This window comes from Onychostoma macrolepis, chromosome 07 (genome assembly GCF_012432095.1).
Source record: "Onychostoma macrolepis isolate SWU-2019 chromosome 07, ASM1243209v1, whole genome shotgun sequence".
NCBI classification, from domain to species: Eukaryota; Metazoa; Chordata; class Actinopteri; order Cypriniformes; family Cyprinidae; genus Onychostoma; species Onychostoma macrolepis.
In genome coordinates, this window is record NC_081161.1 from 31,142,880 (window position 1) to 31,155,873 (window position 12,994).

At 37.3% G+C, this 12,994-nt stretch overlaps 1 protein-coding gene across 1 annotated transcript; it reads right to left on the bottom strand.

The window, feature by feature from the left end:
• Positions 1 to 518: 518 nt before the first annotated feature.
• Positions 519 to 4,045, bottom strand: isl2b (ISL LIM homeobox 2b). The gene is made up of 6 exons (XM_058781665.1): positions 4,027 to 4,045; positions 3,526 to 3,715; positions 3,038 to 3,297; positions 1,720 to 2,003; positions 1,230 to 1,397; positions 519 to 1,059 (listed from the first exon to the last, which is right to left on the bottom strand). The coding sequence occupies exons 1-6, from the start codon at positions 4,043 to 4,045 to the stop codon at positions 943 to 945; spliced, it is 1,038 nt and encodes a 345-aa protein (XP_058637648.1). The 3' UTR covers positions 519 to 942.
• Between the last annotated feature and the right edge of the window lie 8,949 nt (positions 4,046 to 12,994).

Below are 12,994 nucleotides of genomic sequence, written 5' to 3' on the forward strand. Positions count from 1 at the left end.
AAAGGTCAGGCGATCCTGAAACATTTAAATTTGCCAAGGAAAAGGGGACTAATAATTTTAAAGATCTAATCTGACAACGAAAGAAACGCCATCATTTAGTCTATTAATTTTTAAAAATCATGATTTACAATAGTTTGGCATCTGCAAAATGTTTTCTATTCGGCAAATTAGCTCATTTATTTAATTTATAATATAGAGTATCTTTATTAAGGCATACTTGATTTTGAACAAATCAATGTGTAGCCATTTATGTAGGCTATTTTTTCCGCTGAAAGAAATTACGGTAGGAAATGTAGCCTAAGAAATGTTTTCTCCGAATGATTTATTTTTATTTTTATTTTTTTTAAATAATTAGGCCTTTGATATAATATAATGAGTGGCCTACTACTACTAATAATTATATTTTGCTAATTAGTTAAACTCCATCTCTCCGTTTGTCTGAACAAATTAAACCTTTTCATAAGAGCCTATTCACGCATTTTACATTCACAAACATTTTATGTGCTGATTTATTTTTTGCGAATTGATGTGACAATAAATAACAATAACTTAATTTTGTTCAGAGACACAAATTGTCCTCCAAATTTCACAACGAAAATCTTCTGAATCTTCTGATCTTCTGAAATCGAGTCTTTTAAAAAGATTTTTTTTTCAAAAAAATGTCCAAAACCACAGATACAACAGCCATCATAATGAACAACGAATATCCATTTCGAGTGAGCATGGTCATTCATTTAGTGTAGGTCTACTATGCAGAGTTTCACTTCCATCATTTTCACCACCGGCTTGTTGACGGATTTTTAAGAAAAACGGTTCCTCTGTTCCAAGTGCAGGTTTTTTCTATACGTCTGATGGCGCTGTCCGGTGATGGTAATGGAATTTCCCGCGTCCGTGATATGAGCTGTTCTCTTGATTTCCCGGGAAACAGACGAGCAGTCGCTCTCACGTCTCCACCGGGCTCGGTACCATGCTGTTCGGTGTGTCCGGTAACTGTGAAGAAAGAGAGGTCACGTCGCTGCCAGACGAGTTTCCTAAAGAACCGGATTCCGAGTAAGAGACCTGAAAGTGAGAGGCAAAATTAACTATAAATTTTAAAAAAAGAGCTAGGCAAAATAATAATAATATTAATAATAATAATAGGCTAATCTTAGTATGACAACAGTACAGTAAAGTAGCCTATAAAAACCATAAAAAAATGTCAAAAGCAACTGTATTTTTCCCCCACTCACCAGCTGTTGAAAGGCAGGTTGATCTAAGTCACTCTGAAGTGCAAATTCACTGAGAGCTTTCCAGGGTGGTTGGTAAGTCTGCACTTCCAGCGGGTGTCCTGGCACTGAGGGGTTGTGTCGAACTGGGCTGCCTGCAATCAGCGCAGTGCCCGTCATGCCCTGCAGATTCTGGACCAAAAAGTCCAGACCATTTAATAAGGCACAATGCATCATAAAACAGAGTTAAATTATTTTATTCTTATTTTTGATAAATAAAAGAAAACTATAATATATAAGGGCAGTTCCAGATGAAATCCAGTTTAAAACATTCCCCAAACAGTAGAAGGAGTCCGTAGCTAATTTGCTTCAAGCCAACATTGCAATCGAATTAAAATCATCTCGGCTCATATCAAGTGTCAGGGATCACTCAGAGCCGTACTGGTTAAAGTCTGTATTTTTTCCCGCATGGTAGACAAAATTTCTCACATTGAAAGTGCATTAAGACACTCACCGTCTTATCGCCATGTTGCTGTTGTAACTGTTTCATGAGGATAGATCTCTTCTTGTCCTTGCAGCGCTTGTTTTGGAACCAGACTCGAATGACCCGCGGGCTCAGGCCTGTCATCTCCACCAGCTGCTCCTTCATGAGCGCATCTGGTCTCGGGTTTGCGTTGTAGCACGTCCGTAAAGTGTGTAGCTGCTTTTCGTTTAACACCGTCCTCACCCGAGTGGTCTTCTCTGATTGCTTGTGTATGTGGTTCCGATGAGGAGTTTGCCGGACCGACACAGGATCAGCTGAACAAAAATGTAAAAACAATAATATAATAAACAATAGAATAAAAATAATAATAATTAAAATAAAAAGTTTGAAAAGAACATAAAATATGCTACTAGACAATATAAATGTCTAAAATAATAATGCCGTTTGATTCAAAATTACACTTGCATTTTGAATATTAGCCTACACAAGAATACAAACACTTTTAATAAAATTGGAAAGTTAACTGCATAGATTTATTTTGCAAATATGCAATTGTAAATTATGAAATTAAAGCGCATGTTGAGTCTTTTGTAACTCTCGGTGTTTAAGGCCCTGCCGCTCAGGCTTATCAGTGGTTGACTAAACAAAGTTATCAAGCGGATCAGCCTGTAATTAGCTATTATGTAACAACATTACACGATTCCTCCCACAGTAGCCTATATAATTAGGCCTACCATTCAATTTAGTGGACGTGCTCAGTTCCAAAACTGACCTTAGGCTAAATAAGCCCTAGCCGCTCCGAATAAATAGCGCTAACTAACCGTTCCAAATAATTTATTTTTGTTTTGTTTTTTGTCTACTATCATTTCTATACGTCCGTGTCCGATACAACTGTAACAGTATGTGACCCTGAACCACAAAACCAGTCATAAGGGTAAATTTTAGAAATTGAGATTTATCATCTGACAGCTGAACGAATGAATTAAGCTTTCCAAATGATGTATGGCTTGTTATGATTGGACAATATTTGGCTGAGATACAACTATTTGAAAATCTGGAATTTGAGGGTGCAACAAAATCAAAATATTGAGAAACTCGCCTTTAAAGTTGTCCAAATTAAGTCCTTAGCGATGCACATTACTAATCAAAAATTAAGTTTTTATATATTTATGGTACGAAATTTACAAAATATCTTCATGGAACATGATTAATATCCTAATGAGTTTTGGCATAAAAGAAAAATCGGTCATTTTGAACCATATTGTTGGCTATTGCTACAAATATACCCGTGCTATGACTGGTTTTGTGGTCCAGGGTAAGTCAGTTGGTTGTTATGTGCTATACTGACCTGCCATATGCAGTCCTCTGCTGTGGATGTGTCCCGGACTGAGAGGGCTTTTGCCTGATCCGCGCTCCAGGGCCAGACCATGATCTGCTCGACACAACAGTTCCTCGTCCCGGACGGAGAACTCGTCCCCGGGCAAAAGCTGCCGGCTACACACCGAGCAGCGGAAACACTCGATGTGATACACACTGTCCCGAGCTCTCATGACCAAATCACTGCTGCTGAAGCCCAAAGTGCATTTTGCGCATTTTATACCGAACAATCTGTTGGATGTAGAATAGAAAAATAATTTAATTTGTGGAGTGACAAAGCCAAGCAAGTCCAAGCATGCTTTTTAATTCCACTTTAATTTAATTTTACAGTCTGTTGCCAGATGTTGTGATCATTATAAATATGAAATACACAGCCTATGCGACTGAATATAATTCACACTTTTCCAGAAACAAACCAAATACAACAACAAAAAACAAACAAAAACAAAAAAAACCTACCTTACATAATCTCTCTTGCAGTACGTTTTCCCGTCCCGTACGAAGCAAGTGCACGTCTCGTCCAGGTATTGGTTACACTCCACGCATTTCAAACAGGCTGCGTGCCACTCCAGGTCAGGGGAGACCCGCAGAATATACTGGTCATGGATCTGACTGCCGCAGCCTACACACATCGCAAGTCCGGACTTCTCTGAGCATGAAAAAGATCATTGTTTTGAGCTCTTATAGAGTTAGACATTTAGTCGAGAATTTATAAGTATTTCATAAAAATCGAAATCATCGAGGTTTGTAACTAATATTGGGCTATAGTGAAAAGATCAAGACAGTTTTTTCTCGAATGACACTGCAGAAGCAGTAGTCCTGAAAAAAAAGTAGGCCTAATCATTAACAATCAATTTTCAAATGCAACAACACTGAATCAAATTTAAACGCTTAATTTTAAACATGAAGTTACTTTTTGTAGGGCCTATAGATTTTTTTTTTTTTCACAGCAATACATACTTTTGGAATGATCCCCCATATCATCCAAAAAAGAAGAGCTGAATATTATATCCACCATACAGGTTGCCTGAAGAGAAGATTGCTTGTAGAAACAGAAAGAGAGAAAAGGTAGTGTCCGCTCCCGGCTGCCCCGCAACTTGAGTCCAGAGTGAGGAGAGATGGAGAGGGGGCTAAACGCAGGAACAGGGGCTGAGAGAGAGAGAGAGAGAGAGAGAGCGAGAGCGAGCTGTCTGCTCGAGACGTGACGTCAGGCGCAAACCCGAACTAAGACGCGTCAGTAGGGGGCAACAAGTCACAGTGCACCCAATATTGATTCGTTTCACTCCCTAGACATGATCAGATAACTGTGCTTGTTGTTTCAGAAAAATATAAAAACATCTTAATTTGCTTTGAGATTATTAGACGTGGAGAAAACGTTTTTTGTTTTTTTTATTCAGGGTGTTTCAGTGTGAGGTATTTTATAGGTTCTTGGATTCACACCATAGGCTACCTTTAGGAAAGGTAAGATTTATCTTGTCAAGTGGCTCATTAGGATCGAAGTAGCCTACTATCACGGTGACATATTGGTTGAAAAGCTAAACCCACAACCCCAACAATATCTTATATTCATTTAAGAAATCAAATCTGATTTTTTTTTTAACAGATAGATCAGTAAAATGAATGGTAGTGATTATTTAATATCTAAATAGGGCTATATAAATCATGTTCAGCAAACTGGACTGTGTCTAGACTCTGGAAGGCTTATTCTTGACGAAATTATGCCTACTGAATTCTGAAATCAGTAGAGGCCATAGGTATTTCATTTTGTTTGCTGTTTTGAATTAAAATGTTTCCTATATTTAACCATTTCTAATTTAGGATAAATTCTTAAAATGAGATGTACATACAGCAGGTAAAATAAGTATTGAACACGTCACAATTTTTCTCAGTAAATACAGGTGCATCTCAATAAATTAGAATGTCGTAGAAAAGTTCATTTATTTCAGTAATTCAACTCAAATTGTGAAACTCGTGTATTAAATAAATTCAGTGCACACAGACTGAAGTAGTTTAAATCTTTGGTTCTTTTAATTGTGATGATTTTTGCTCACATTTAACAAAAACCCACCAATTCACGATCTCAACAAATTAGAATACTTCATAAGACCAATAAAAAAAACATTTTTAGTGAATTGTTGGCCTTCTGGAAAGTATGTTCATTTACTGTATATGTACTCAATACTTGGTAGGGGTTCCGTTTGCTTTAATTACTGCCTCAATTCGGCGTGGCATGGAGATGATCAGTTCGTGGCACTGCTGAGGTGGTATGGAAGCCCAGGTTTCTTTGACAGTGGCCTTCAGCTCATCTGCATTTTTTGGTCTCTTGTTTCTCATTCTCCTCTTGACAATACCCCATAGATTCTCTATGGGGTTCAGGTCTGGTGAGTTTGCTGGCCAGTCAAGCACACCAACACCATGGTCATTTAACCAACTTTTGGTGCTTTTGGCAGTGTGGGCAGGTGCCAAATCCTGCTGGAAAATGAAATCAGCATCTTTAAAAAGCTGGTCAGCAGAAGGAAGCATGAAGTGCTCCAAAATTTCTTGGTAAACGACAAAGTGACTTTGGTTTTCAAAAAACACAATGGACCAACACCAGCAGATGACGTTGCACCCCAAATCATCACAGACTGTGGAAACTTAACACTGGACTTCCAGCAACTTGGGCTATGAGCTTCTCCACCCTTCCTCCAGACTCTAGGACCTTGGTTTCCAAACGAAATACAAAATTTGCTCTCATCTGAAAAGAGGACTTTGGACCACTGGGCAACAGTCCAGTTCTTCTTCTCCACAGCCCAGGTAAGACGCCGTTGACGTTGTCTGTGGTTCAGGAGTGGCTTAACAAGAGGAATACAACAACTGTAGCCAAATTCCTTGACACGTCTGTGTGGTGGCTCTTGATGTCTTGACCCCAGCCTCAGTCCATTCCTTGTGAAGTTCACCCAAATTCTTGAATCAATTTTGCTTGACAATCCTCATAAGGCTGCGGTTCTCTCGGTTGGTTGTGCATCTTTTTCTTCCACACTTTTTCCTTCCACTCAACTTTCTGTTAACATGCTTGGATACAGCACTCTGTGAACAGCCAGCTTCTTTGGCAATGAATGTTTGTGGCTTACCCTCCTTGTGAAGGGTGTCAATGATTGTCTTCTGGACAACTGTCAGATCAGCAGTCTTCCCCATGATTGTGTAGCCTAGTGAACCAAACTGAGAGACCATTTTGAAAGCTCAGGAAACCTTTGCAGGTGTTTTGAGTTGATTAGCTGATTGGCATGTCACCATATTCTAATTTGTTGAGATCGTGAATTGGTGGCTTTTTGTTAAATGTGAGCCAAAATCATCACAATTAAAAAAAAACAAAGACTTAAACTACTCCAGTCTGTGTGCATTGAATTTATTTAATACACGAGTTTCACAATTTGAGTTGAATTACTGAAATAAATGAACTTTTCCACGACATTCAAATTTATTGAGATGTACCTGTATATTTCTAAAGGTGCTGTTGACATGAAATTTTCACCAGATATCGGTAACAACCCAAGTAATCAATACATACAAAGAAAACAATTCAAATATGTTCAGAAATTAAGTTCTGTGTAATAAAATGGAATGACCAAGGGAAAAAGTATTGAACACGCTTACGGAAATTTATTTAATACTTCGTACAAAAGCCTTTGTTGGTAATGACAGCTTCGAGACGCCTCCTGTATGGAGAAACTAGTCGTATGCATTGCTCAGGTGTGATTTTGGCCCATTCCTCCACACAAACAGTCTTCAAATCTTGAAGGTCCTCTTCTATGAACTCTAAACTTAGTTCTTTCCATAGATTTCCTATCGGATTCAAGTCAGGTAATTGGGATCATTGTCTTGCTGAAATGTCCATCCTCATTTCATCTTCATCATCCTGGTAAATGGCAGCAGATTTTTATCAAGAATGTCTTGGTACATTTTTCCATTCATCTTTCCTTCAACTTTCCACTTTTATGTTTTATGATTATGGCCCCAACAATGCTCAATGGAGCATTCAGAAGTATAGAAATCCTTCTGTAACCAATGCCATCAGTATGTTTTGCAACAATAATGTTTTGCAACAAGGTCTTGAGAAAGCTCTTTGCTTTTACCCATCATGAAATGTTTCGTGTGTGACATGTTGGTAATGAGACACCTTTTTATAGGCCATCAGTTGAGACTGAACCAGCTAATATTAATTTCCACTGACAAGGGGCAGGATTGCTTTCTAATTACTGATAGATTTCTACTGATGTCTTGGCTTTACATGCCTTTCTGCACCTTCCTTTCTTCATGTGTTCAATATTTTTTCCCTGTGTTATTCCACTTTATTCCACTGAACTTTATTATTGAACTTATTTGTTTTGCTGCCTTTGTATGTATGGATTACTTGGATTGTTACCGACATTTGGTGAAAATTTAATGTCAACAGCACCTTTAGAAATATATTTACTGAGAAAAATGGTGATGTGTTCAATACTTATTTTACCCGCTGTATAGCTTATTGCTCATTTGATTGCCACAGTAAATAAAAATGTACAATTTAAGGACAAATAATATGCTAATAATAATATGGGGAAATGAATCTCTCATCCATACTTTGTTTAGACACTGAGTGCAGTCACAGTGATGAAAGAGTTCACATTATGGCCAATTGCATTTGATTGCAGTAGGCCTACATAGCAGCCTAAAAATAGAGCTAACTGGAGGAAGAAACACAACGTTTTAGAACAATTTTATGTTTTAACATTATAATTGTAATCTTTCTTTGAAGCAGTGTTGACATTTCAAACTGTGTCATTGAAAACTATTTCAGTTTTTCAGACTTTAAAAGGAGAACATGAGAACAGAACGTGATAATTCAGTTCTGTCATAAGAGATGAACCACATAATTGTTTTGTTATTCATAAGAATTTAAAATTGTAATATGCTTTAACATCTCTGCTGAATAATGAACCCTGGATCCTATCTGTCACTGCTGTGCTTCCAGATATGGCTGTATGAAACTGTATGAAATTTAATGGTCGAATGTGCTTTGCATTCTGATGAAAAATATAAGGGAGAAAAAGGGCTACTTCTGCCCTGCATGAAAACCGGCTATACATGCCTTGGCTCATCAAGACGAACTTTCATGTCATCTTCCTCCATTTGTACAACTTCTTCAATCTCTGAAACCCAAGGGAATTGTCGCAGTGTAGCATATACTGACACCCAGCGCTCGATCTGAAGGTGACTTGGGGCGCTCCGGAGACCAAGAGTGCTGTCCTTTTAAAAAAAACTGTCGTTTGCGATGTGACATTGTTATTATTAAGCATATTAAAGCACGGTTGAAAACAGTAGGGGGTTGCGGCAGTTTTAAGGGATCGGGACCTCTCGTTAAAAAATTAATTGTGTCCTAGTGCCACAGATAACTATACTCCCTTCTCTCATTTCAGTTTCTGTCTGACTTCCACGAGACAGTCTTCACACCTGCCAGCTGCGATGCTTCCATCAATTCAAGAGATTAATATAGGCCTATGCGGGAAAAAAGAGATATAGTAAAACTATTTATAGTATTTTAATCCATAGATCGATCATATTTTATCTCATATTTTGAAGAGAACAAAAATAAATTCACTTCTGGGGAAATTGGCGCGAACAACTGGACATAAACCACTTAGCCACGGTGACTCTTGTTTAGTGTACAATTTTATTCAGTCACATTACTTGAGGCATTGAGGAGATTTTTATGCACATCTAAAATTGTATTCAGTCACTATGTTTCTGTCGTTTTTGACGGAAAAATATTTGTAGGCTACATCAAGCGATAGTTTTTTTTTCTTGCGAAAAAAATTGTTGCATCTCGGTAAACTTGTGATATCCCAAATGTCCCTAAATTCGCATAAAAATATGCATAAAACCCAGAGATGTTAATAGTAGCTTTTACCAGAGACCAAGTTAATGAAACTGCAAAATGAATACAAATACAGTTTTTGAATTACAATTGAATTAAATCATTATTTAAATTCTGGGGAATTTTCAACTGATGAAATTTGTAATTGTTGTTTATTACAATGTTTTTTGACCCATTTCAGTTACTTTACAGTTCATTTTACATGGTGTTTTGATTGCTTAATAAGACTTTTCAAAAAATACCACAGAAGAAAAAAAGTCACAGAGGTTTTGGAACTCTTTAAGAGTGAGTAATGATTACAGGCATTTTCATTTTTAGGTGAACTATTCTGAAATGTTCACCTGAACAAACACAGCTCAGTTTATTTATTGTGGGTCCTAATTGTCACAGTAAGGATAAAGATTGAAAATAAACATCCAGAATCATTAGATTTATCACTTATAATTGAAACGCTATGGTCCAGAAATAATGTAATATTATCTATAATGCTGCCACAGGGTCACTGTTTTTAATTGTAATATCCTGTACCTCTTTACTAAATTCGTAATGTGCAGTGAACATGCATGTAAACATCAAATGGATTCAAAGTCATAAGCCATGTAACCTTCTGCGTAATGGGAATACCACAGCGTAACCAACAAACATGCAGAAGCAAAAACAACACATGCCTATTGACAGATTCTTGTGCTTCAGCGTGGCCCATTATTTCGTTCAGAACTGTTTGATCCATGGTCCCATCCAATGGGGATAGGCCAGCTGTCAGGGGTCTGCATTAGCAGAGTTTAAGTGTTGCTAATGGCAGCTTTAAGCCCTAAATTATTTACTGCTCTCATCAGAAATGAGACTTAAAGTGCTGTGTGTCCAGCCAGCCCCCGAACAGCTACATGTGCCAAAACCACAGTCAGAATTCAATGCACACAATTTCCAATGGAAATTAATAAATCACGCCATAACCATAAATAGCAGTGATTATTATTACAGGTCATTCCTGTTCTTTTTTGTTTTTAATGCGCATAGAGTTTTTCCTGGTTTTCTTTTTGATACGATAAGACTCATATAAATGCTTACGGCCGATTTTAGCACCAGCTCAGAATAACAGTGGTGAAAAAAGAAAAGAAAAATCAAGTCATCATGCATGCGCCTCTGAAAGTAGAATCATGTTGCTTATATATAATTTAACATATGTCTGATTTAATGTTGCATTCACATAATAATTAGTATTAATTTTTGATTGCTGCCTTAGGGCATTTCTGCATTGTTGGCAGACGAAGCAGTCCCATTATTATCATAACCGTGTTCCTGTCAGTCTGGCCTTTTTATTTTACAAATGCTGAGCTTGTATCTCTGCCCCTGCCAACACAGAACAGATCTTGCACATTCATTAAGAGCCGTTACCAATATGTGTCACTATATGTGTCAGCTCCTCTGTGGAACAACACGAGAAACTGCACATTCACTCCTGCAGTTCATTCTTTATTAGATGTCCAATTGTTTTCAAGTACTTTATTTCCCAAGGATTATTATCCAAACTCCTTTTAGATACAGTTGCAGGAATATATTTCTGAACCATTTGGATTTGTCTGCGTTTCTGCAGAAAGTGTTCATGATTTTGGTCATGTTCTTATCTGTCTGTAGTAGACAAATACACACAAACAATTCTATGGAACACAATGTGAACCTTCACAATGCAGGACAGGGAAAGTATGCAAAACCGTAGTGTTTAACCCTCTTTTGGCAGAATACCTGCACTGCAGATCAGACCTGTACAACTGTCAGTAGGAATTTTGTACCATTTATCTTTACGAAGCTATTGTCAGTTTTTTTAGTTAGTTATTTTGGTGTGAAGTCATGCCAAAGCATATTTTCTTCTTTTGAAGCCATTCTACTATTGATTTACTCCTGTGCTTTGAGTTGTTGTTCTGTGGCATCACTCAACCTCTTTTGAGCTTCAGGTGTGCAAAAATATTGTTTCTACATATCAAATAAAATTTTAACGACCAGTTAATGCTGTTTTTAAAAATTTCTTTAAATTATTTACATACATTTTTCTGCTATTTTAAGTACTTAATCTTTAAAGGTGAAAATGCATTGTTATTATTATGTGAATACAATTTGTCATATGTCAATTATATTTCATCTAGATGTATATTTGTGTCTGTGTGTGTGTGTGTGTGTGTGTGTGTGTGTGTGTATACACACCACCAGTCAAAAGTTTTTGAACAGTAAGAATTATAATGTTTTTTTAAGTCTCTTCTGCTCACCAAGCCTGTATTTATTTGATCCAAACTATAGCAAAAACAGCAAATTTTTGAAATATTTTTACTATTTAAAATAGCTGTTTCAATCTGAATATATTTTAAAATGTAATTTATTTCAAAGCTGAATATTTAGCATCATTACTCCAGTCACACGATCCTTCAGAAATCATATATTCTATCTGAGAAATCTAATATTCTGATTTGCTGCTCAAAAAACATTTATTATTTTTATTATGTTGAAAACAGCTGAGTAGAATCTTTTCAGGTTTCTTTGATGAATAGAAAGTTCAGAAGAACAGTATTTATCTGAAATAGAACACCTTATATATTTATCATCACTTTTGATCAATTTAAAGCATCCTTGCTAAATAAAATATTAATTTCTATAACCCCCCCCCCCCCCAAAAGCTGACTCCAAGCTTTTGAATGGTATAGTGTATAATGTTACATGATCTTTCATGTAACATTATACTTCATCAAAGAAATCTTGAAAAAAAATGTACTCAACTGTTTTAAATATTGATAATAATAATAATAAATGTTTCTTGAACAGCAAATCAGCATATTAGAATGATTTCTGAAGGATCATGTGACACTGAAGACTGGAGTAATGATGCTGAAAATTTAGCCTTGATCACAGGAATACAATTTTTAATATATTGAAATAGAAAGCAGTTATTTTCAATAGTAAAAATATTTCACAATATTTCACACTGATTCTGCTGTTATTTTTGATCGAATAAATGCAGGCTTGGTGCAGAAGAGAATTCTTTAAAAAAAACATTAAACATCTTACTGTTCAAAAACTTGATTGGTAGCGTATATATATATATATATATATATACATATATATTATGGTAGTATAGTATATACAGTATATGCTGGTAGTATATATCTCATGTTTTCACACCTGATGAGCGAACAATGGCATGTATATATCTAAATATGACCATTTCTGCTTCAGGTGCCCATGGGACTGGTGGGCAGGCAGGCGGTGTGAGTGTGGCTATTTTATCCTCGCTGTCCTGCTCCATGTGAGCGTTTTAGCAGCACCGTGGGGCCAGAAGATGAACAGACTATCACTGCCCTCTTCACTGCCTAACAGCCAGCAGACTGCACAGCAACAAGCACTCTGGGAACACTGTCCAACCGGGGGCAAACGACCAGACCATCTGTCTGCTGCTTCACTCAGATATACATATATTTTTAAACCGGGGCGGGGGAAGTCAGCAGAGTTTGGCAGGAGAAAGTTGCCAAAGCTGTAGCTGGGGACTTGAGGCCTGGTGGGGAGGAGAGCAGCTCTCACTCTGGATTAGACGTCCTGGCTTTTAACGGCATGTTCACAAATTGATGCTGGGCTCCTCAGGGGCTGCAGCAGGAGCATTAAATGGCACTGAAATATTCATATGTGAGTGCATTTAGCTGAGCGCAGCTGATGGGCGGCTCCCAGGAGGGGCCACAGGGAAGTGCTGCTGGGCTCCGATCCCTTACCCCCACCCACCCGTAGACCCTCATGCCCTGTGTATGGGTGAGGGGAGTATCTAGAGCTGGTTTTGTCAGAGCTCTCTAAGAAAGCATCCAGCAAGATCAGTGAAGTTCAACTCTTTTAAAGTGTGTCCAGTTGTGAGACCATTTGTCTGTCTGTCTGTCTGTCTGTCTATCTATCTATCTATCTATCTATCTATCTATCTATCTATCTATCTATCTATCTATCTATCTATCTGTCTATCTATCTGTCTATCTGTCTGTCTGTCTGTCTGTCTGTCTGTCTGTC